Source organism: Danio aesculapii, chromosome 6 (assembly GCF_903798145.1).
Source record: "Danio aesculapii chromosome 6, fDanAes4.1, whole genome shotgun sequence".
Taxonomy (NCBI): domain Eukaryota; kingdom Metazoa; phylum Chordata; class Actinopteri; order Cypriniformes; family Danionidae; genus Danio; species Danio aesculapii.
In genome coordinates, this window is record NC_079440.1 from 56,267,211 (window position 1) to 56,292,281 (window position 25,071).

A 25,071-nucleotide genomic window follows, 5' to 3' on the forward strand; every position below is an offset into this window, starting at 1 on the left:
AAATCACAACAAAACAATACAAAAATCTACAAAACAAAAATTACAACAAATCAAATCACAAAATGAAAATCACAACAAATCAAATCACAACAAAACAATTTTTTAAATCACAAAACAAAAATCACAACAAAACAAATCACAATAAGAAAATCACAACAAATGAAATCACAACAAAACAAATCACAAAACGAAAATCACAAATCAAATCACAACAAAAAAATTTTTAAATCACAAAACAAAAATCACAACAAAACAAATCACAATAAATAAATCACAAAAAAGTCACAAAAAAGTCACAACAAATCAAAGCATTACAAAGCAAAACAAATCACAAAACAGACCAAAAACAAACAAAAGTCACAACAAAACAAATCACAAAAACAAAACAAAAATCACAAATCAAATCACAAGAAAACAAAACACACAAAAATACATACACACTGTACATACACAAATACCTAAAGTTCTACTTCATACTAATGGCATTGCTTTCTAAGGAGGATTGAATTTGACGGTGAAACAGGATTTAGCCTGATAACAGCATGTGCTCCTGTGAACCACTAAACCAACTATTTTATTTCTCTTCAGTCGCTCATCTTCTTATTTTTAAAGCAAATTCTGATCCAGAACACAACGAAACACACGATCCTCCTGTCCAGATCTCCTGTAAGCTGTACAACTGCTCTCAGTCAAAGAAACGTCCTTCAGCCCTGTGCATCAAAGAGCCTCTATAGACTGACATGTGATGGTTATGCATTACAGCAGAGCAAAACCACGTCAAAATATTTGATCACAGTCCACCATCGTCTGTCTTCCAGCGATCATCCATTACCCATAAACCCACAGACAGATTCTCCAAACATCCGTCCCATTGGACACGCTAACAAATCACTGAGCCATGCTGAAACACTTTCTGAACACCTAAAGAGTGAGCATTTCTCCTCGTAGCCCGTAAACCTTTAAAGTGTAAAAAATGGTTTATATATAAGCGTGGTCTAAAGCGGTGTCATTAGAGCGTTCTGTGAAGATTCACAGTGAATCTCGCTATCATTTCCAGGGATTCCTGAGAGATGTTATCAGAGATACAAGACTGTGATTCGGTTGATTCAAAATCCTCCACACACACACGGAAATAATAAAACGCTGGATATTTTAAGATGCTTTAAATGGGAGAGGAAAATGCTTTAGACTTCCACGAGGAATGAAGAATAAGCGATGGATAGACTTCTTAATAAATCAGACTAAATATTATCATTGATCATTATAGATTGAGTGTGCAGTGGTTATCAGAAGGTGCTGTATCTATGATCTGACCTTTAAAATTGATGCCAAAATACATTACATAATTCACAATGGACCAAAATCAGTTAAATAACCCCCTGGGATTAGTAAAGATATATCTGCAGTGACTAGAATACAGAAGAAGATACTTTGAAAAATGCTGGTTATTATACAGTTTATGATGAATATTGACTTCCACATTAGGACAAACAAAATGTAATTGAAGTTAAAAGCTATCAACAATAATAATTTTTATTTAAGTAGAAGGTATGTACACTACCTACTAAAAGTCTTGTTATTTATTCCAGTTGTTATTTGTTATTTATTCCAGAGCAACAAATAACAACTTGACTTCTTTGTTGATCATTTGGAAAAGTGACAGATGGTAGATTTTTCTGATGAATCATCTGTTGAACTGCATCTCAATCATCACTAATACTGCAGAAGACCTACTGGAACCCGCATAGACCCATTCACAGAAATCAGTCAAGTTTGGTGAAGGAAAAATCATGGTTGGGGTTACATTCAGTATGGGGCGTGCGAGAGATCTGCAGTGTGGATGGCAACATCAAAAGCCTGAGGTATCAAGACATTTGTGCTGCCCATTACATTACAAACCACAGGACAGGGCAAATTCTTCAGCAGGATAGCGCTCCTTCTCATACTTCAGCCTCCACATCAAAGTTCCTGAAAGCAAAGAAGGTCAAGGTGTTCCAGGATTGGCCAGCCCAGTCATCAGACATGAACATTATTGAGCACGTCTGAAGTCAGATGAAGGAGGAGGCATTGAAGATGAATCCAAAGAATCTTGATAAACTCTGGGAGTCCTGCAAAAACGCTTTCTTTGCCATTCCAGATGACTTTATTAATAAGTGATTTGAGTCATTGCAGAGATGTATGGATGCAGTCCTCCAAGCTCATGGGAGTCATACACAATATTAATACTGATTCCACTGCAACATGATTTTATATTCTATACTGTACATTATTTCTGTTAAGAGACAAGACTTTTGTCTAAGCAAAGTCAGACTTTACTGTCCTAATGAAGTCATTAAAAATCAAGGCATGATCGTGTTTTATTTTGGTAAAATAAGCGTAATCTAGAGGTCTTTGCCTTTTATATAAGCCACTTCTGATACCAAATGATCAACTAGAAATCAAGTTATTATTTGTTGTTCCTAAAACCTGGATGGCCGATGATTTCTGTCAGGTAGTGTAAATAATGAGAAAATTATGAGTGGACTGTCGCTTTAAGGATTGATTGATATGAAGAATGAGCAACTTTGAGACAATTGTAATAATCAGTTCTCTTATGCTCATCAAGACTGCAATTATTTGATCAAATCAGTAATATTTTTAAATAATATAATATATTTTAAAGCAGTTTTGTTCTGTATTATTTATTATTCATTCATTCATTTTCCTTCGGCTTAGTCCCTTTATTAATCTGGGGTCGCCACAGAATTGAACCTCCAACTTATCCAGCACGTTACGCAGCGGTTGCCCTTCCAGCTGCAACCCATCACTAGGAAACACACATACACACTCATTCACACACATACACTACAGACAATTTAGCTTCTAAAATTCACCTATTGCACATGTATTTGGGTTGTGAGGGAAACTGGAGCACCCAGAGAAACCCCACGCGAATACGGGGAAAACATACAAACTCCACACAGAAATGCCAACTGACCCAGCCGAATCAGCGACCTTCTTGCTGTGAGGCAATAGTGCTATGCACTACGCCACCATGACGCCCTTATTATTATTATTATTATTTAATTATTAGAAATTAGTTTGTGAAACTTCATTATTCATGTTGTATTTTTTTTGCTAAACTCAAAATGTAAACCTTTGTCAATTTGTATGACAGTGTTTAAAATAAAAAAAAATCAGTGTTCTCTGCAGGTACAGGATGTCAACATGACGTCATATTGACGTTGTACCCCAATAACATGGGGACGTTGGATTTTGTTTGGAAATGAAAATCAGGTTGACGTCAGAACCCAATGACATCAATGTCCAACATCCAACCTAAAATCAACCGAATATCAACGTCTAATCATGTTACACCTTGACGTTGTGTGGACGTTATCACTATGACATCTACCAGACGTAGGATTTTGATCACTTTCCAACATCCAACCTAAGATCAACCAAATATCAACACAATTTGACGTCGTTATTTGACGTCAAAATAACGTTGTCCTTAGACACTGGCTAGACATTGAATTTTGGTCACCTGACGTCAACCTAAATCTAACCTAATATTAACGTCTTATGATGTTGTGTGTCTGCTGGGTTGTTGTCATTACTCACAGCCTTTGTAGATGTCAGTAGGAATCTGTACAGCCGTATACGAGTAGTTGACTTTATTCTTAAAGTTCGGATCGTCCACAAACTCCAGCGACAGGGAGTTTGGATTATCCAACAGATTTTCTCCATCATCATCATCCATCTGTAATGACAGAAACCAGAGAAACATCAGAAAACAACACACACACACACACACATACGTATATAGCTTTCTTTATTGGGACCTCCCATGTAATAATTGTTTTACTGTACAGACTGTATTTTGATGAAATACAAGACACACACGCACACATCTACGGCAAATGCATTAATTGACACAACAAGCCTTTGAGCAATAAAACATTCATATACACACACACACACACACACACTCGCATGCATCCATAATTAATTCCTATAATTTTTTGGTCCCCACATTGTTAGGAATACAGTGCACATGTACACATTTACAGCTATCTTAACTGGGACTTCACACAGATGTAAATATAAACAAACTGTATATAATTTTGGTCCCCACAACTTGAGGAATACAAAGCGCACACAACACACACAACAATGAATTGATTGACAACAAACCTTTGAGCAGAACATCATTCAGACACACACAAATCCATTCACATCCATCCTGTATATATAATTTTTTGGTCCCCACAACGTAAAATATTCAAGGTGTGCGCACACACAGACGCATTGATTGACACACAGCATTCCTTTGAGCAGAAAATCATTCAGACACACACATCCACGTGCATCCATGATTAATTAGACAAACACTAATTACACAGACATGACGTTGGTAATCCTGCCTCCTCGACTCAACAGTGGAGCAAAAGCCTTAACACAACGCCAGTCTATTCATCCACAACACAATACAACAGCAGGTATCAAAGTGTTCGCAAATTGCAGAAAATCAATTAGCGTTGGTGATGGCTATCACATTCACATTGAAGTCCTTCAGGCGATTAACCCTGTCAATAAATCACCACTGCGCTTGGCGAACGGCAAACGCTCCGTCCTCTACTGGAGTCGCCACACAGGCGGATCATTAGCATTTTAATGCAGCATCTCCAGCCCAATATTCAGCACAGAACGTCTGCCTTTCAAAGAACTTCAGTCAATGAAAATATCAAGGCAGCAAAAATATTCAATAATAATAAATATAGAATGACAGAATATTAATCATTTGCTTTTCTTAAACGCCTCATTCTTAATATACAGTTGAAGTCAGAATTATTAGCCCCCTTTTGATTTTTTTCCCCCTTTTTTTAATATTTCCCAAATGATGTTTAACAGAGCAAGGAAATTTTTACAGTAAGTCTGATAATATTTTTTCTTCTGGAAAAAGTCAGATTTTTTTTTATTTCAGCTAGAATAAAAGCAGTTTAAAAATTTTTAAAAGCCATTTAAGGTCAAAATTATTAGCCCCTTTAAGCTATATATGTATATTTTTTGATAGTCTACATCAGTGTTTCCCAACCCTGTTCCTGGAGGCACACCAACAGTACATATTTTGGATGTCTCCCTTTTCTGACCCATTAACTTCAGGTGTTGGAGTCTCTTCTGATGTTATGATAAGTTGATTCAGGTGTGTTTGATTAGGGAGAGGTTGAAAATGTGTACTGTTGGTGTGCCTTCAGGAACAGGGTTGGGAAACACTGGTCTACATAATAAACCATCGATATACAATAACTTGCCTAATTACCCTTATCTGCCTAGTTAACCTATTTACGCCTTTAAATGTCACTTTAAGCTGTATAGAAGTGTCTTGATAAATATCTAGTCAAATATTATTTACTGTCATTATGGCAAAGATAAAATAAATCAGTTATTAGAAATAAGTTATTAAAACTATTCTCTCTGTTAAACAAAAATTGGGGCAAATTAAACAGGGGAGCTAATAATATCAAGGGGCTAATAATTCTAACTTCAACTGTATGCTTAGCATATGAATCATTTCATTTCATAGACTGCATGCTAATTGAATTTAGTCAGAAAATGGTCTCTCTCTGGTATTTTTATAATATAGACCAGTGTTTCCCAACCCTGTTCCTAAAGGCACACCAAGCAGTACACATTTTCAAGCTCTCCCCAATCAAACACACCTGAATCAACTCATCAGAACATTAGAAGAGACTCCAAAACCTGAAATGAATGGGTCAGATAAGGGAGACATCTAAAATAGGTACAGTTGGAACCAAGTGTGCCACATGCCTGCTTTTGAGTAAAGGTCCAGGCTGTTAGATCACCCCCTGGGGGCTGGCTGCAGTACGAGTGATAAAGCCCGCCTCCTCCATGGTAATAAAGGAGACATGAGCCCAAATAAAAAAAAATATTACACTTGCATTAAAATGTCCCGAAAGATGGTTCTGGTCAATTAAGGCACTGGTTATGCTGAAATAGGTGCAGATCTTCATTTTTGTAAAGAGTTTGTTTTTAGCAGTACTTTAGTGCTGGGCGTGTCATCGTGATTGACAGTTGTGATTGACCGTTTCTCAAAGCAGACGTCGGAGCTTCGATATTATTCCATTTCTGTCTTATTTTACCATGATAAAATGAGTTGTTGAGCAGGAGACTATACTTACTGACCTACAGGATCTGGTGGAACACTGTGTATTCGGTAAGGTCAGGGCTTTATCAGGCTTTATTAGTTTGCTGATACATGCCTAACCTAGCCATGATGGGGAAAATACAGGTGATCACTATCTAGCAGTAATTCTCCTTACCGAATCTTAAATAACAAATAGAGTTGTTAATGTCATTATTTACCGTTGGCTTTTTATTTGAAAACTCCTAATAAACATTAAAATGAATGTAAATTCCTCTTTGCCAGATATAATGAAGGCATCAAATAAACCAAATGAAATCAGAGGCAAAAAAGGATAAACAATATATAAGCAGCTGATAGACCTACATCATATAGACATCAGTTGCTGTATTAATACTGTTAAGTTTATTGTACAAATTGATGAGGAATGTTTGCTATAGTGCAGGGATGGGATGTGTAAATAATGTGTAAATAATGTTGATATTTAGAAATCTTGCTGTGTTTATCTTTTAAACACACAATTTTTCCCGTATGGTAAATCGTTATCTATGGTGTGGATATTTTGGGTCCTGTTGATTGCTAATTAAAAATAAAAACCTTTCTAAAATGTATGTGTTGGTTTATATGTTATTGTTTATATTTTACAAGTGTTATTTCTACCTCTGTGAAGATAACAAATACCAACAACCCTGTTATAAGAGAAGTGTTTTTTGTGTCATATTAGTCTAACTCAGGCTAGAGTGTATGAATGATCGTTTATTTCTGCAGTCCAACATGTATTGCTTTTATTGAATTATAACAGCTTACATCACACAGTTTTTAAATCGTATATTATTACGTGTTTTTAAATGTAAGTGCTTATATTTACATTAGCGAGCCTGTGTTATAGTGCAGATACCGGTGGTCAAGTCAGAAGCTCGGGGGGCATTGTTAATTTGACGTACAAGTGTTTGGTTGGAAGCTTGATTCCGCAGCTCCGCCTCTTGCTCCATCAGGCAGTCCTTCTGCGCATGCCCAGGCCCAATTTCAGCAGTCTTTGCGACAGATTGTGCCCGTCACGAGGCATTTTGCTTTCAAAGCGTTCAATGGGAAATGGCGCTGTTGTGTCGTCCATATTTTATACAGTCATTGGTTGGAACATATTCTCCAGGAACAGGGTTGGGGAAACACTGGTATAAACACATTATGTAGACTTGGCGTACAAAAAATTGGAATAAAGAATGGTTTATTTGACCAATAAACAAAAAACTATTAATTCTATTACATTTTTTTCTTTTAATATGTTTTAGATTTATACATAAATGCAAAATGTTCATATTTTTAACCTGTAGCGTATAATATGACTGCATATAATATGCAAATCTACTACATTCGTCACAATGTGCAGGATTCAATCAGTATCCCACAATGCAATTGTGGGGAAAAAGGAATGCATTTTTTATTATTTTTGTCTCTTTCATTCATTCATTCATTCATTCATTTTCCTTCAGCTTAGTCCCTTTCATTATCTTGGGTCACCACAGCGGAATGAACCACCAACTTATCCTGCATATGTTTTACACAGCGTTTATCCTTCCAGCCGCAACCCAGTACTGGGAAACACCCATACACACTCATTCACACACACACTTATACACTATGGCCAGTTTAGCTTATTCAATTCACCTTTACCGCATGTCTTTGGACTTGTGGGGGAAACCGGAGCACCCGGAGGAAACCCACACCAACAAGGGGAGAAGATGCAAACTCTGATCTAATCCAGCCGGGACTGGAACCAGTGACCTTCTTTCTGTGAAGTGACAGTGATAACCACTGAGCCACCGCATCTCCCTATGTCTCTTTTACTTTTTATTAAAAAATATGTATTGCCTAGTGATATATTAACTAAACTTCTTAGCGCATCGATATCTAAAAGTAGTTATCCTTTATAATAGAGAAGTGAGATGCACCTAAAGTTTAAATAAACAGATTGTATGACCATATATGGAAAGTATTTTGGGGTCGATCGAGACCTCAAGGCAGGGGCATTTAAATGTCCAGCTCGTGTGTGCAGATAACGCTTGCTGGAAAGGGGAAATATGGTTTTGCTGGAGACGCGCAGGAAGAGATCCAAAAGCAACAGAAGCCTTATTTAGAGCTACAGTACACATTTCTTTTCTAAGAAAAACAAGGCATTTCAGACGGAAAGGCAAAACTGTGCTTAAAGACGAGAACGGATGTAATCTCCACTCTCTCCAATGTCCAACTCAGGGCAACTACAATGGTTAGAATAGTGTTGGCTATGTTAAAAATGCTGTAGATTTGGTGATGATTTCAGTAAAATCTGAAAGATGATTTATGTTACACAATTGAAAATCTGTACAAACATGGAACAACGTAGTGTATGATTTGTTAAAAATTGTTAGTGGCTGGTGAAAATAGAAGTGATCATTTGAAATGTAAATACTAGCAGAGATTTATAGAAATAAAGTGTTGCATATTGATATGTATCTGCTTCCTACCTCATCATAGACTGATTTCATGCGGTGGCCATTTTTAAAAGCGAAATCGAGGCTGCGGTGGGAAGAAACTCGAAAGTATCGTTGGGAGTTACATAGGAACGATGTGTACCTGACTGTATATCTTATCAGCGAAGATAAATTGACACAGATTTATCATTTCACCGCCTTTCGAGTGACCCGAAGAAAATAAATAGGCATATCAGAGCTTATTTTCAGTTTCAAGTTAAGGGAAATGGCACTAGTTAGCTAACGTTTTCTTTCCTAAACACACGTTTTAGATGCCATTTATCAAACTCGTGTTAATGAACTGATTCTTTCACTATATTAGACTTGTCACGATACTGAATTAAAAGAAAAACCGTCAATTTCCCGCTAACATTTAAGGCACTGTTGATGGCTTTTTTAAAACAGCGCTGATTTGCCATTGTGTTCACGTGCTTAACAGAAATGATTGTGATTGGCCGAGAAGGTCATCAGTTCACCCTCCGCTGTTTACCAAGCACAAACACAGACGAGCGATCTGCTTGATGACTCGACTGGTCTTCACGGCTACTTCGCGCTCCAGTCTCCATGTATCTGTGTTTGCACTGGGTGAAGAGTGGTAAACTGAGTGCAAACACAGATACACGGAGACTGGAGCATGAAGCAGCTGTGAAGATCATTCGAGTCATCCGGGCTCAGCGGCGATTCAATGTTAGCGGGAAATAGACGGTTTTAAAACTTCAGTACCAAGATAACACTATTACAGACAACACGAGGGTGTGCTACAGAGGACTGCAGTGTTTTATCGCTCACCGGGTTACATAGGCTGAAACAGGAAAGCGTCCCCATGGTGTTTACTTGGTGCCATGAAATGAAGCCTATAGGAGGACACTTGAGCGTATTACTCTTACAGAGATTGTGATGTTGTTTGATGCTAAATTGCTTTTTAATTGTTTAAATTAAACTTACTGAATGATATTAAAGTGATGTTTACACCATTTCTGCATTTTGAAATCTCGGTAACAGCTGGAGGTTTGTAGTCCACAGCATGTTACTGCAATGTTTACAGTGCTGGCCCTATACTTCCAGGTTTCTTCCCACCGCAGCCTCGCTTTGGTTCTTTAAAATGGTGGCCGCGTGAAATAAGTGTATTGTTGACAACTATTGTGAGAAATCATTAACATGATCAGTGTCCACACATAGAATGAATATCATTCATTATTAACAATAACATATAATCAAAAGTAAATTGAGCAAATTGGTTATTTGAGAAAGGTATCAAACTTGTAGCCCTCCACATTAATAGGTACCCAAATCAGTTTCAAAAAGGTTGGTGACCCCTGAACTAGATTAAAGCTGCGGTCACACCAGAGTTTGTGTGTGCGAAATTCTGTCGTGCGGCACTGCGAAAAGGGGCGGGATTAAACAAGATGATTAGACATTTAAAAAAGCGAGCGATTGCTTTATATTTTAAATTTCTGTCCAGAGAGGTCATGTTTTGATCCTCAATTGGTCTCAAGCAGTCAAGTGATGCGATTTCGCAGGTCAGAGTTTACCAAGCTTGAACTTTGCACCACTTTGCGAAACTTGACGCATGACCTTGCATTTCCAGTCTGACGCATTTGTGTGCGTATGAATGGAAGTCTATGGGAGGAAAAGACCAGTGTGACCGCAGCTTAAAGCTAAATTATGAGTGTTATGTTGATTGAACTACAACATTACATTACCTTTATGTAACTAACTTAAACTCACTAAAATAAATATTCTTTCTTTAAGGTTGATTAACTCTGTTACGTGGAACCAGTGGACATAAAAAAAGTTAGTTAACACTAACATATTATTTTTTGAGTGTATGTTACTGTATTTTAAAGTTGCATTGTAAAAATGACAGTATATTTTACAGTAAAGAAATACAATACTGTAAATACATAGAGCAAGATCAATGGTACTGTACATGCAAATACAGCATTCCTGCTTATTTACAGTAAGTTACTGTAGATTCTACAGGAAATTGTTAACAGTGTATTTATTTATTTTTGTTTTTCCCCACAGATTTACATTAAATATGTGAGAGCAAGAATATGGTTTATATTGGCATCTTAACCTCTAGTTTGACCTTTCTTCAACTATTGTCATTATTCACTCATTTTGTGCTCATGAATGTGGTGTCTTCATCTCAGAATCAAACGGCCTTGTCTTCATGACAGGGTGAAGTGTGCGGTACAGTAATAGAGAGGCACGGGTTAATTGAGGTTGACGTAGCAAACGCTGTTTGTGTTTTTTGTTTTCCTCAAAATTAAATTCTAGCCTCCTGCCAAGAGTGAGGACTGATTTATGGCCTGCCTTTAATTGTCTATTAAAATGCAATTATAAGCTGCTGTTGGGTCGGACGTGGGAACGGTGCTTTTCTGATACTCCTCAATGTGACGTGAACACACAGACGCAAATACAGGATACAAATAATAACCTGTTGGAAATAAGAAAACCTGGTAGGATTCCTCTCAGTTGATAGAAAATCATTTGAGATGACACTGTATTTGTTTGCATGCAATGTATGTATGCATGTATGTATTTATTTATGTATGTATGCATGTATGTGTATACATTTGGGCTGCACGACTATGGAAAAAAATAGTTCTGATTGAAGTCAGAATTATTAGCCCCTCTTTGAAATTTTTTCCCTTTTTTAAATATTTCCCAAATGATGTTTAACAGAGCAAGGAAATTTTCACAGTATGTCTGATAATATTTTTTCTTCTGGAGAAAGTCTTATTTGTTTTATTTCGGCTAGAATAAAAGAAGCTTTTCATTTTTAAACACCATTTAAAGGTCAAAATTATTAGCCCTTTAAGCTATATATTTTTCAATAGTCTAGAACAAACCATTGTTATACAATAACTTGCCTAATTACCCTAACTTGCCTAGTTAACCTAATCAACCTAGTTAAGCCTTTAAATGTCACTTTAAGCTGTATAGAAGTGTCTTGAAAAATATCTAGTCAAATATTATTTACTGTCATCATGGCAAAGATAAAATAAATGAGTTATTAGAAATGAGTTATTAAAACTATTATGTTTAGAAATGTGTTGAAAAAAAATAAACAGGGGGGCTAATAATTCTGACTTCAACTGTATATAGCATGGAGTGTATCTGCATAAAAAACAATAAATTACAAGTATATATAAAAATGATAGAGAAATAAACACTGCTTTATGGTTGTCAAGGGAGTCTAATGGCATTGAAATATAGAAATTGAACAGTCAAACATTAAAATAATTTTAGACAATAATATAAAATAATATTTAATACACTCCTACGTTTCTGTTTGTATAGATAGTAGGGCTGTCCAATTAATCAAAATTCAGCTTCGATTTTGGCTTCTAACCAGGCTAATACCATCCCTACAGTGAAGCATGGTGGTGGCAGCATCATGCTGTGGGGATGTTTTTCAGCAGCAGGAACTGGAAGACTAGTCAGGATAGAGGGAAAGATGAATGCAGCATTGTACAGCGACATCCTAAACGAAAACCTGCTTCAGAGTGCTCAGACTGGGGTGACGATTCATCTTCCAGCAGGACAATGACCCAAAGCACGCTGCCAAAATATCAATGGAGTGGCTTCACAACAACTCGTGAATGTCCTTGAGTGGCCCAGCCAGAGCCCAGATCTAAATCCTAATGAACATCTCAGGGGTTTCTCCTGAACATTGTCGCTTCTCATCCAACCTGATAGAGCTTGAGAGGTACTGCAAAAAGGAATGGATAAAAATTCCCAAAGACAGGTGTGCCAAGCTTGTGGCATCATATTAAAAAAGACTTGAGGCTGTAATTGCTGCCAAAGGTGCATCAACAAAGTACTGAGCAAAGGCTGTGAATACTGATGGACATGTGATTTTACAGATTTTTTATTTTTTAATAAATCTGCAACAATTTCAACAAATCTTTTTTCACATTCACATTTTTTCACATTGGGGTATTGTGTGGAGAATTTTGAGGAAATAAATTAATCCTTTTTGGAATAAGGCTGTAACATAAAAAATGTAGAAAAAGTGAAAGCACTATGAATACTTTCCGGATGCATTTTATACACCGGTAAAGTGTTCAATTGAACTCTGTCAGAGTTTAATTAACACTATCAATTTTGCTTTTACATATCATTATTAAAAACGTAAGAGTTGAATTAAATGAATTCTATTTCAAAGATAGTTCTTCATATTTTCTTTACATTGGTATTAAATCTTTAAAGTGCTGTTTGCTATTACTTACAGGTCTTTTATGGCAATGGAAAGGAAAGGTCAATTGGAAGACATTGCATTGTGGGACCGCTTTCTGCTCGGGTTGTGCGCTGCATATTTTGACTATGTAAAAGGTCATGTTGCTTTTCCATGCATACACAACAACTGCACAATGCATTCAACAGCTGTACACTGCAAAAACAGTAAGAGTAGTGCTACATTCTGCACAATGACAGCATGAAAATGACATTTGCGATGCGTTTTACTTTAGTAAGGTGACATTTCTGGGTTTGAAAATATAATGAACGGAAAACCAGTCATAATAATAATGGAGCAGGACCAGTGTTGCATCACAGCTGCAAAGCATTAATATGAAAACAAACATTCAATTTCTTTAAAACAACACGCATGGATGAATCATTCATAATGAGACCAGATGCATTCATAAATGACGCACAAAAAGGTCAATACTGATGGATAAAACATAAAATAAAATTCCCACAGTCTGCATGTTAAAGGGAGATATTAACCTGAAGGAAAGCTATAAATGAGCACAACATCCTCACAACAAACAGTTGACTGTTTTTCAAGACACAACATCTCCGGCACACACAATTACACCCCATTTTCTGCTCGTTTACACACGTTTCAGACAGCTGATTTGGAAAAGTTGACTTTGAGCAGATCTTCTGTTTGTTTATCTTTCCACCTGACTATCCTTCGCTCGAGTGTTTTTAGCGTTAGCCTAGCCCAGTCATAATTACCCAAGACAGCTTCTAATTAGGAGCTCGAATCCACACAGGACGGACTGATTGGTTTATTTTCCCCCGTCCACACACCACCTGTTTAACTCCATTCATTAAGTCATTTGTTAATTTTATCACCCTGTTTTGAAGGTTTAATTAAAGGTTGAGAGAGCCAAAAATGACATTCTGAGGACTCTCTCAATCGCACCTTATCTTTCAAGGGTTCATTTTAATCACAAACAAAATTATACGCAGCTTCCACTTCTGCCTTTTGAGCATGTGATTGTGAGCAGCCAGAAGAAGCCAATCTTTTAATGTTTGCAAAAAAAGAAGAAAAAACCCAAATGTGAATTAGGTGTGTTTACATCTGTTCGCTAAAGCAGTTCACTGTAGTATTAGTAACCTAGCAACCAACCGTAAATTGGTCACATGGCCGTCATGTTCGCTACATCATATTTTATTCGGTTAATTTGTTTCCATCTCCCATTATTAACATCAACTCTTTTTCATACAAGTCCAAAACCACCTTAATAGAGTGATTTATTTTCTTTTTTAATGGATTTTTATTCAAATTTCAACATTTTAATTACATTTCTCATGCGATACATGATGATGGAAACCCAGAGAGTCTAAATTTAGCATCATTGCCCTGATAATGACATATCAACAACCAGGGTGCGAATTACAGTGGGGTTTGACCCCCCTAATTAACGCTTGATACCCCCTGAAGGACATCAAAACAATATGTATGGGGGGTCACATTTTATTAATAAATTAGATGTAATTTAAATAAATTCATACATTTGATTCACTGAAGCATGTATTACCAAACTACTATAACCCCCCCCCCCCCCCCACCACCCAAAAAAAAGACCCCCCCCCCCATCATTAATGTATAATTCGCACATTGTCAACAACCTATTTTCTCTCCTCTCACTCAAAAAATGCAAGAGTCTTTAATGCAAGACTTGGTCATGGCTAAAAGACTAGTGCTTAACAATTAGAAATCACCTTTACTCCCTTCATTCCACAACTGGATTTCTGATATGGTATCTGTTATTCAGATGAAGAGACTCAGATTTTAAGGACTAGCTCCATAAGAAAGTTTTTGGCAACTTGGGGTCAATTTCTTGATTTATTTGACTAATCTATATCTCAAGAGCAATCCAGTGACCCCTCTGAAGTTTAAGTTATATACCCTTTCTAGTTCTGATTGTATGTTTGAGACTATGATTTGTTTTTGTTTTTTTGTTTTCCTTTATACTGTCATTTGTATGCCTACAGTATGAGCCAATGTTTGTTCTTGTTCTATATATCTATATATATATATATGAAGAGGTCAGATGCAAAAACCTCTAAGTGCCATCTAGAATTTTCTGCTACAATGAGCATTTTTCTCTGCCTCTAATGTTTACGTTCAGTTATTTCATGTTAAAATTGCTGAAAGTAACCTATTCTTTGCCATAAAAGTGAAATTGTTGACTCAAGAGATATAGGTCTGAGAAAAAAAAAAGTCAGATCTTAACATCTGAACTCTTCATATATATATGACCTTATTTATATAACCTTAACATAAAGTTATAATAAAAAAATAATTCTAAACCTAGTACAGATTTTCAACATGCTGTTTAATAGGCTCTGATTATATTTTTTTACACATTTACTTCCCATTTTGAGTTTAAAAAAAAATCTGCGGCAAAACAAACACATAAAAATATCCCCAATGTCAGTTATTCTGTCTATTTATATACAAATTGTAGCTATAGTATCTAAGACACAAGCTGTAAAGGCCACACCCTCTTCTGGAAAGGGGCGGAGAGCAGCAGTTCATTTCCATTTAAAGATACATATTTTTGCTTTCAAGGGCCTTTTACAGCATAGTATGAAATATATTGAGCTGAAGCTTAACAGACACAATGTTAGGGCAACTGGGACTTTCAAAATATAAATATAAAAATACAAAATGAACCCCTTAAAACTAGCATGTAAAAAGTATACTTTAACATTAAACTGTAGTATGATCACTATTTTGTTGCATTACCTCAATATGCCACATGCATAATTAATTGCAGTGTTCAATTACAATAAATATATTGAACTATTTAAGGGGACATAGACAATTGTACAGATTTATAGACAATTTACTGATAAATTAATTCAACGTGACTTTTTCAACTCAAAATAGTGGAATATAGAAATGATAGTTATTGAGATTTCACACAGTATCATACATGAACGGGAGAAATTGACCATCTATAACAGGGGTCACCAAACTTGTTCCTGGAGGGCCTCTGTCCTGCAGATTTTAGCTCCAACTCTAATCAAACACACCTGAATGAGCTAATCAAGGTCTTACTAGGTATTCTTGAAACACCCAGGCAGGTGTCTTGAGGCAAGTTGGAGCTAAACCCTGGAGGGACACCAGCCCTCCAGCACCGAGATTGGTGACCCCTGATCTATAATAATATCACTGTCGGATTCAGAGTTTATAAAACGCATTGATGCGTATCATAAAGCAGATACAATGAGCCTGTAACTCAAATTATTAGGGCAAAATAGGATGTGTGCTTTATTATTTATAAGAAATAACATAGTTCTGTAATATCAGTCAAGCAAAAGTGCTGTTTTCTGAAATATCTGCATGATATTTAATGCAACAGTTACTCAGTTCCTCTGTTTTTATCTGTTTCACCAATGAAAACTGCAACTAAGCTTTTTACAATGCATGCCATTAGTAAACCTCCAACACTAGCGCTAATCTGTTATTTGTGCATCAGATAAGCTGGCACCCATCCAGCAGGCAGATGCTGGAGTTTTAATGTAAATAACTTTGCGTATTTGGACCAGTGGCGATGTAATCAATTCCAGATGAAGCCATTGGGCCATCTGGATTATGATCGTGCACTATAAATATGGATTTTAACTATTTATTTTCTTTTTTAGGACTGCTATATCATTTAATAAGTACTGTGAAGTCACATCAAGTCCAAGTTTTCCCTCTGAGGGAGAGTGAACATGATGATGGAGATCTGCCTGCAGCACTGAAGATTACAGCTTCCAGAGCAGATCTGTCCTGCAGTATGTGAACGACAGCAAAGGCCATCAGAAAGCAGTATGGAGGAGGAGGAAGAGGAGGAGGAGAGCAGGAGGGAAGGGAACGGCACAGCGCCACAGTTTGCAGAGCAAAAGGACAGAGGCCGAATGGATGGAGGAGACTGTGACGATACAAAGAGAAACCTCATCCTGGACTGATGGACATGATTCACACTGCACTGCCAGTCTGAATTCAACAACAAAACAATTTGACATTAGTCCCTTTCACACAGTAAATATCTGTAAAATTACCAGAACGACTTCACCAGTAAATTAAAAAACAGACACACAGGTAATGACGTTCTGTAATTTTTCTGGAGAAGCATCATTCACACATCCATTCTGAAATGTGGGTACATTTTGACATCATTAACCAGAAATGACTGGGTTCGAGTTTGTAAACCACAGACTGTAAAAGATACGGAGGTAGTATCTGTGACGTCACCCATAGGTTTCAGAAGACCGCAAAAGAAGCTTTTTTTTTTTTTTTATTAAAGCGTTCAACAAGAATACAGAAATTTACAGAAAAGGTACAAACCTTTAACAACAAAGGTAGAGAACAGAACAAAACAAAATTACAAACTAACGAATATGCCAGGGGGAATATGAATTACAAAAAGCACTTTAAATTTAAAGCAAGGTCACAGTGATGTTTACAAGATCACATACAATACAGTCATCTGAGTATTATAAAAAAGAGAGAATATTGTAAGATTCACATAGTGTTACGGATTTTAAAGCTTTAACATTGCTGGAGGTAGAGATTGTATTTAAAAAATATTTCAAATCTTTACAAAAAATAAGAAAAAGGGGCTTTACAGACAAAAATTTGCATTTATGTATAAAAAATTTTGCTAGTAAAATAAACAGATTTATTAGAAAATATTTATCTTTAACTTTATCAACATGATAAAAACCAAATAAAACATCCTTGTATGACAAAGAAAAATTATATAAAAGAGATACACGTATAAATAAACTGAATTCTTTCCAAAAAATCTTAATATGGGCACATTCCCAACAAAAAAGATGATCTATAGATTCATCTAGTATTCTGCAAAAGGAACAAAGGGGATCCTTTTCCGGAAGCATTTTTTTTATATAAACAATCACTGGATAAACTCTATGTAGCAATTTGAAGGAAACCTCTTTAACCTTATTTGTAATTAGAAATTTGTTGGGTAAAGACCACACAATCTTCCAAGGAATGTCATAAAATAAATTACTCCAGTGAAATATGACATGAGGAATAGAGGTTATTTCATTCTGAAAAATATGCCGAATCTTTCTATTTCTGAGAGAAGGGTTATGCGAGAAACAAATTTTCCCAATCACTGTTTCACAAACATTAATTAATGAGGTAACAGGGAGAACAGAATGAAGAGAGTTTTTTAAAAGGGTAATAGTTCCACTGGGAATTGCGTCCATACCGCAAAAGAAGCTACCAATAGGCGTGGCCAACACGTCGCCATATTGTTTGCACATCATTGCACCGACTGGGGAATACCAAACAAGGGCAAAGAGGCGGAGCAATACAGACGCCTGCTAGCATTTTGCTTAGATGGCTTTTCTATGAAATGCTTAATGCTTCATTAATTACCTGCGACTCGTTTGTGTTCTGACCACATGTGCTTAGTTGTATACTATATCAATAAAGTGTTTAGAGGTTTAAAAACACTGTAGTAACACATTGAGCCACTAAACATTGTTCTTATTACGTTTTTCTACAGGAAGAAAACGCGAATTACATCCAAACACTTCAGATATAGTCTGTGTGAGTAAATGCAAGGGTATTTATGAAATCCAGGCATAACACTGTATGATAACGCTTCAGATGACTGTTCTAGAGCCTACAGCTAATCAATCTGTCAGATTCTGGAGTGCTTTACAGGTCTAAACAAAAATATATGCGATAAATGATCTTAAATAAAACAAATACATTTATAGAGATGGTATATAAGTATATAGTTTCACTCACACGGGAAATGGAGGACACGTGAATGGTTTGTGAGCACAATTAAGTTTGTATATTCTCCCCATGTCCACATGGGTTTCCTCCGGGTCCTCCGGTTTCCACCCACCATCCAAAGATATACATAATTCATAACAGATTAAGCAATTCAGGCACTCATCACTCTCTCTTTCTCCTCAAGTGTTTCCTTAGTTATGGCAGCCAGGGAGTTTGAGATCTACCTATAAGCTCAAGCTCACCTCTTGCTCTACGAACGGGAGGGAGCCCTGGGCTCGAGGATCTCCCAGGCCAGCATGCCAGACAAGCTTATATTATATCATCAACTAAGTGTAAATGTTGTAAGTCTTGAATGTTCATTTATTCATTTGCTGGAAATTAGAACTGAATTTAAAAATAGTTTTGAAACAAATCTGTAAATTAAATCAAAAGTTTTAATTTAAATCCAAAAATGAAATATGTAGCCTAATGGATGTCTTTCCTTATCCACGAAAGTAAAGGAGTAAAGTAAATAGTAAAAGTAAAGTAAAGAGGCTGAATGGAGGAGGCTCGTTCTTTATCCTTGCGCTGCAGATGCTGTTTAACTGTTTTCTTGCTAGTAAAGCGTTCAGTTTTTACACTTACAAAGGTCACCATGTAAATAGCAAATGCGCCATGGCACGAGTCAACGCAACTGACTCTGAAAGATTACAGGACATGTTTATGAAAATGTGCCACAATCAAACCAATCTTAACTGTTTTTTTTTATTTAACTGTTGACTTATTTTAGTAGTTTGTGTAGAACCATATAGTTTATTTATATAAGTGAGGATAGCAAAATAAAGACATTTGTGACATGTTATACCCCAAAATTCAGAAAACTGAAAAAGCTGCTTAAGCAAGTCAGGGAAAGGTAGGATCTGGTCAAAAGCATAGACTATAGGCTGTCATTGAGGCTATGGGTGGCCAGCAAAGTATTGACAGTTCTTGTTAAACAAATAATCATTCTTTAGAATAGGGAACAATTCTCACTATTAAGTTGCATACTAGCACGTGTATTATTAACGTATTGATTGTTTATTAGTACTTACAGTATAAAGTACATATTCTGCATGATCAAATTTTACATTCCTAATCCTACCCAATAACTACAGTTGAAGTCAGAATTATTAGCACCCCTGAATTATTAGCTCCCTGTTTATTTTTTCCCCCAATTTCTGTTTAACGGAGAGAAAATTTCTTCAACACATTTCTAAACATAATAGTTTTAATAACTCATTTCTAATAACTGATTTATTTTATGTTTGTCATGATGACAGTAAATAATATTTGACCAGATATTCTTCAAGACACGTCTGTAAAGCTTAAAGTGACATTTAAAGGCATAAAATTAGCTTAAAGACTTCATGTCTGTCAGGACTAATAATTTTGACCTTCAAATGGTGTTTAAAAAATTAAAAGCTGCTTTTATTCTAGCCGAAATAAAACAAATAAGACTTTCTCCAGAAGAAAAAATATTATCAGACATACTGTGAAAGATTTCTTGCTCTGTTAAACATCATTTGGGAAATATTTAAAAAAGAAAAAACAAAATTCAAAGGGAGGGGGGGGGGGGGGGGGGGGGCTAATAATTCTGACTACAACTAGCCCACTACCTATAAATAAGCAGTAAATTGGTGGTTTAAGGAAGCAAAGGTTATAGTTAGTGCTTTGTCAATAGTGAGAATTCAACCTTTAAATAAAGTGCTACTACAGTACATTATTGTCATACTAACAGTTATTCTGATGAATTTTTTTGCTTGAACTGCAGCCCTCACTTGCTTCAGTTAAAGAGAATAGGACATAAGATTGGTTTAATGCACGTTACGCTCAAAACACAGACATAACTCATTTAGAGAATAAGCACAACCCTGTTAGACCATCCGTCCTTAAAATTACAAAAGTGGATTCAGACACGCCCTTATAGGGCACCTAGGTTACCCCTTTTTCCAGATTTAATATAAGTCTTTTGTGTCTCCAGAGCGTCTCTGTAAAGTTTCAGCTCAAAACACCCATCAGATTATTTATTATACCTTCAAGAGTTCACACTTAGATATTGTTTGACAACTGTTAGCAGGTTTGGCATGCTGTCCCGGGAGAGAACCCTGAGCTCGGAGATAGGTGAGCCCAGGGCTCCCGCCTGGTCCATAGAGCATATGCGGGGAGTAGGAGATCAGGTGGTTCTCGAGAGCTCCCCGTGGTAAAGGAAGAAAGGAGGAGAAGGGGTGGATGGGGGGTTTCTTCGGAAAACGAAGATAAGAGAGTAGTTCTAGCTAGGCTACTTATAGTGAGTTGGGGTTAATCTGATTGGCTAACTAGTGAATGTAGATGAGTGGCCAGCTGCAGTCAATCATATCACGTGCTCCTCTCGAAATTAGTTTGAAAACTTCACATTCAGAAATTTTTAGCTCTGTGCAGCAGGTAATGGTTTTTGTGTACTGCGCCTTTAAGGCTAGGCCTTCATGTCCACTGTTTTTCTACAAACCTGTCAGCATGCCTTAATCTCCTCCCTCGGCTTCTTTAGACAACAGACAGACATGATAGAAGCAGATCTCACGTAACGTTTGTGAGAAACACTACAGTAAGAACTTTACCAATGATTATCTGATGCATTTGTTGTGGAGTTGCAACGATGAGTCACACACAATGTCCTTACAAAGTTCTTGCACACACACAGATACACACACACACACACACACACACACACACACACACACACACACACACACACACACACACACACAGCGCGGACACACACACACACACAGCGCGGACACACACACACACACACACACACACACGCACACACACACACACACACACACACACACACACACACACGCACACACAGACAGCGTGCGCGTTTAGCTTTGCACTCTATTTGCACACAAATGTGACAAGATACAGGTTAATCTCCACTGCTGTATCGATATCTGTTATGTTAATGTACAAAATAAACCTGATTTAACGTCCACAAAGCGGGATTGAAGTGTCTTCTTTTATAATTGTTCTGTGCTGATGAGGTAAGGATGAAGTAAATCGCTTTGATTCATTACACACATGCTCTGTTTTAAAACATTTTAAACATGTGAAAGTTACTCTTGATCACATTTGATGATGACTGATGATCCTAGCGAACTGAACAGATCTTTTATTCCCAGTTGCTTTGCGCTCGTCCTCTCTTGTTGGTTGATTATACGCGCTACTACGGAAACATGTTAATACGCAGTTGTCAATCTATTCGGTGAGTGGGGGGACCGCACTCCTACATCATTACATATACATATTATAAGTATCTTAAAACCGCTCCAATTGGTCCACCGTTTTTATGTTGTTAAATTGAAAAGAAAAGACTGGGTGTGTTTATATCACCCCAATATGACGGTCTATACCAGGCCCGGATTGGCTAATCTGGAGGACCGGGAAAATTCCCGGTGGGCCGGTCCGTTTTTTTTGGCCGTGAGGGCCGGTGTCCCTAGCTGCTTGCACTCTCAGCAGTCGCACTTTTTGCATTTATTTACTTATTTGACCATAGCCTCACTCTTCTATTCATTATTTTTCCCGCAGCTCCGCTCTTTTTATTTATTTTCTCGCAGCCCCGTGAGCAAATTGCAGCTTGCAGGTTCATGATGATGTAACTATCATTCGTCCCCAAACAGCACCTTAGTGAAAAAGAATTCGAATAATTCATATTAATGAATATTACACCTGCTCAATGAAAATCAGATGATTCACTACATTAATAAATCTGACACAACTTGATCAGAAATCTAAAAAGGGGAGAAAAAGATTAAGCCATTAATAGAAAGTAATACTGTGGTTAAAAGAGTCTTGCAGATGCCAGTGTAATGCTTATCTTTTCTTCCAAACGCACTAGCACAACAGCGCCATTGTGGTCCAGTGGACAGCACGTTGTGTGACGACGATGCTGATCCGTGTTTTTATTTTTTATTTTTAGTGTTAAGACATATATTTTTATTTTTGTGACGGTGTGACCACCGTTACAAAGGACCCTTTAATGTTCTCATATTTATGAAAAACATTTGAAGTTCTAAAGCAGCTGTTTCCTTGAAAAAGATGTGATAGTGTCATTAGAAACTGAATTGGAAATGATGTTATTTTAATAGTCAGTCATGAACTGAGGTGGGCCAGTCTAAGGCTTGAAACTCCAGGGCTGAAAACGAGTCCCACTCCGGCCCTGGTCTATACACTATAACTACACATATGTCTGTCCAAACAGGTTGAAAAGTAGATTTTTCACCATAGGTGCCCTTTAATACTTTTGCACCATGCGCTTTAGACTTTGCGCCTAGATCATTAAAATAGAGCCCTTCATGTGAGGTTTGGGCTTAGGGGTAGGGTAAGACAGATACATGCATTTTCACAGTATAAAATACATTACTAGTCCTTATAAACCACAAGCATGTGAGTGTGCGTGTATCTAGGAGTCTCAATCTGAATGTGTGTGTGTGTGCTCTGCCACTAGTTTCAGTGCTTCTGTCTGTGTGCAGGTGTAATTCTGTGTGTATGAAGGAATCTCTCTGTGACCCTGTGTGTTTTTTTTGGGCCGGTGCGGGTCACGAGGGTCTCTGGTGGGCTGTCGTCCCTTGGCCCCTGTAATGATGAGCGATGTCCTCCAATTAGAGACGCTGACAGCCCCTAAAGTGCTGAATCATTAATCACCGACCGACTGCACAAAAGCACAGTCTGATTTATGACTTCTGCTCTCTCTCTCTCTACTCATCCTCATATAACAGCGTCCTTCTGCAGCGCCGCTCAATCAATCAGACGCTCTCTGTGACCTTACGCTTATACTGTGAAGAGCTTGTTACTGAGTGTGTGAGACGTACAGATGTGTCGATGAGTGTGTTTGAGACTCAGAGAACAGCTCAGTTGCTCATGATGCTCTTGTAATTGAGATTTGGGATTTAAATATTAACTTTGTCTCATGTTTCTCCTGAAATCATTGATGTTTCTGTTATAAATGCTCTGCAAAGATTTTAAAGAAGAAATTATTAATCAACTAAAAGGAAATAAAATAGATTGAACACTATTTAAATAGATCTGACCCATTCAAAATAATTCGGCAGTGAAAGCCAAGGTCCTGACTCTCTATGGTCATTAAAAATACCATGGCACTTCTTGTACAGAGCAGGGTTGTAACTCTGGTGTCCCGGCCAATTTCTCTCCATCGGTCCCCATCATGGCCTCCCAATCATCCTCATCCACTGAATTGGCTCTATCACTGTCTCTCCACTCCACCTAAAGCTGGTGTGTGGTGATCACACTGCGGCTGTTGTCCTGTGGCTGTTGTTGCATTATCTAAGTGGAAGCTGCACACTGGTGGTGGTGTGAAGAGACCCCTGTCCCTTTGAGTGCTTTGAGTGAACGATAAATGTGCTATATAACCATACCTGTCAACATTGGGATGTAAAAATAAACTGTTTCCTTGTAAATAAGCAGTTAACGGTCAGGAAAATGTTTTATTATTATTATTATTATTATTATTTACAAATTATGTAAATTAAAAAGATATTACTAATATGAGAGCCGAACGAGAGCATGCCATCCAGTATAACCCCAAGACTTTTCATGTGGGTTGAGAAATTGACTGGAGAGTTATCAATAAACAGGGTAAAGGATTGAGCTTTGGATAAAACAGACTTAGAGCCAACCAGAAGGGCTTCAGTTTTACTAGCATTTAACTTTATGAAATTATTAGTCATCCATATATTGATCTCATGTAAACATTTGGTAAGATCAGAAGGGGGTGAGATGTTGTAGGTTTTGTGGAGATATAAACTTGTTTATTGTCTGCATAAAAATGAAAATGTATACCAAAAGAACTAAATATATGACCTAAAGGTAAGATATAAATGATAAATAAAAGTGGACCCAATACTGACCCTTGAGGAACACCATGAAGGACTGAAACAGGATCAGAGCGTCTATTCTTTATCTGCACACACTGTTTTCACTTAAACGGTGTCACTTAAATAGGAAGAGAACCAGCGAAGTGCATTATCAGCTATTGCTATAGAAGCCAGCCGTTCCAATAATAGTGAATGGCTAGTATCAAAAGCCACAGTAATATCTAAAAAAAAAAAATGAGTATTGACAGACAAGAGCAGACACACAAACAAAAACAGTTTTCATTTCCAGAAGCATAAAAAATGAAAACATCTGTCACTTACAACATCCGAGTCGGCTTTGGCATCGTAGTACTGGATGTCATTTTCCTAAAATGAAAAAAAAAAGAGAAATATTAATGACGGTGTCACCAGCTCGGTCCCAGTCATTCCCCTCACTGGCCAGCAGAGGTCTCTCTCACCGGACTTTTAGCACTACATCCCCCAGAAGCCCCGTACCTGTCACTGATTGCG

The 25,071-nt window shown here is 37.1% G+C and overlaps 1 protein-coding gene across 1 annotated transcript in view; it reads right to left on the bottom strand.

Moving 5' to 3' along the window:
- cacna2d2a (calcium channel, voltage-dependent, alpha 2/delta subunit 2a) overlaps positions 1 to 25,071 on the bottom strand; it is a 243,083-nt gene that overhangs the window by 155,349 nt on the left and 62,663 nt on the right. The window contains exons 3-4 of the mRNA XM_056460753.1: positions 24,883 to 24,927; positions 3,604 to 3,742 (exon numbers count right to left, since the gene is read on the bottom strand). Coding sequence (XP_056316728.1) covers positions 3,604 to 3,742; positions 24,883 to 24,927 — 184 coding nt within the window. The remainder of the gene's footprint in view (positions 1 to 3,603; positions 3,743 to 24,882; positions 24,928 to 25,071) is intronic.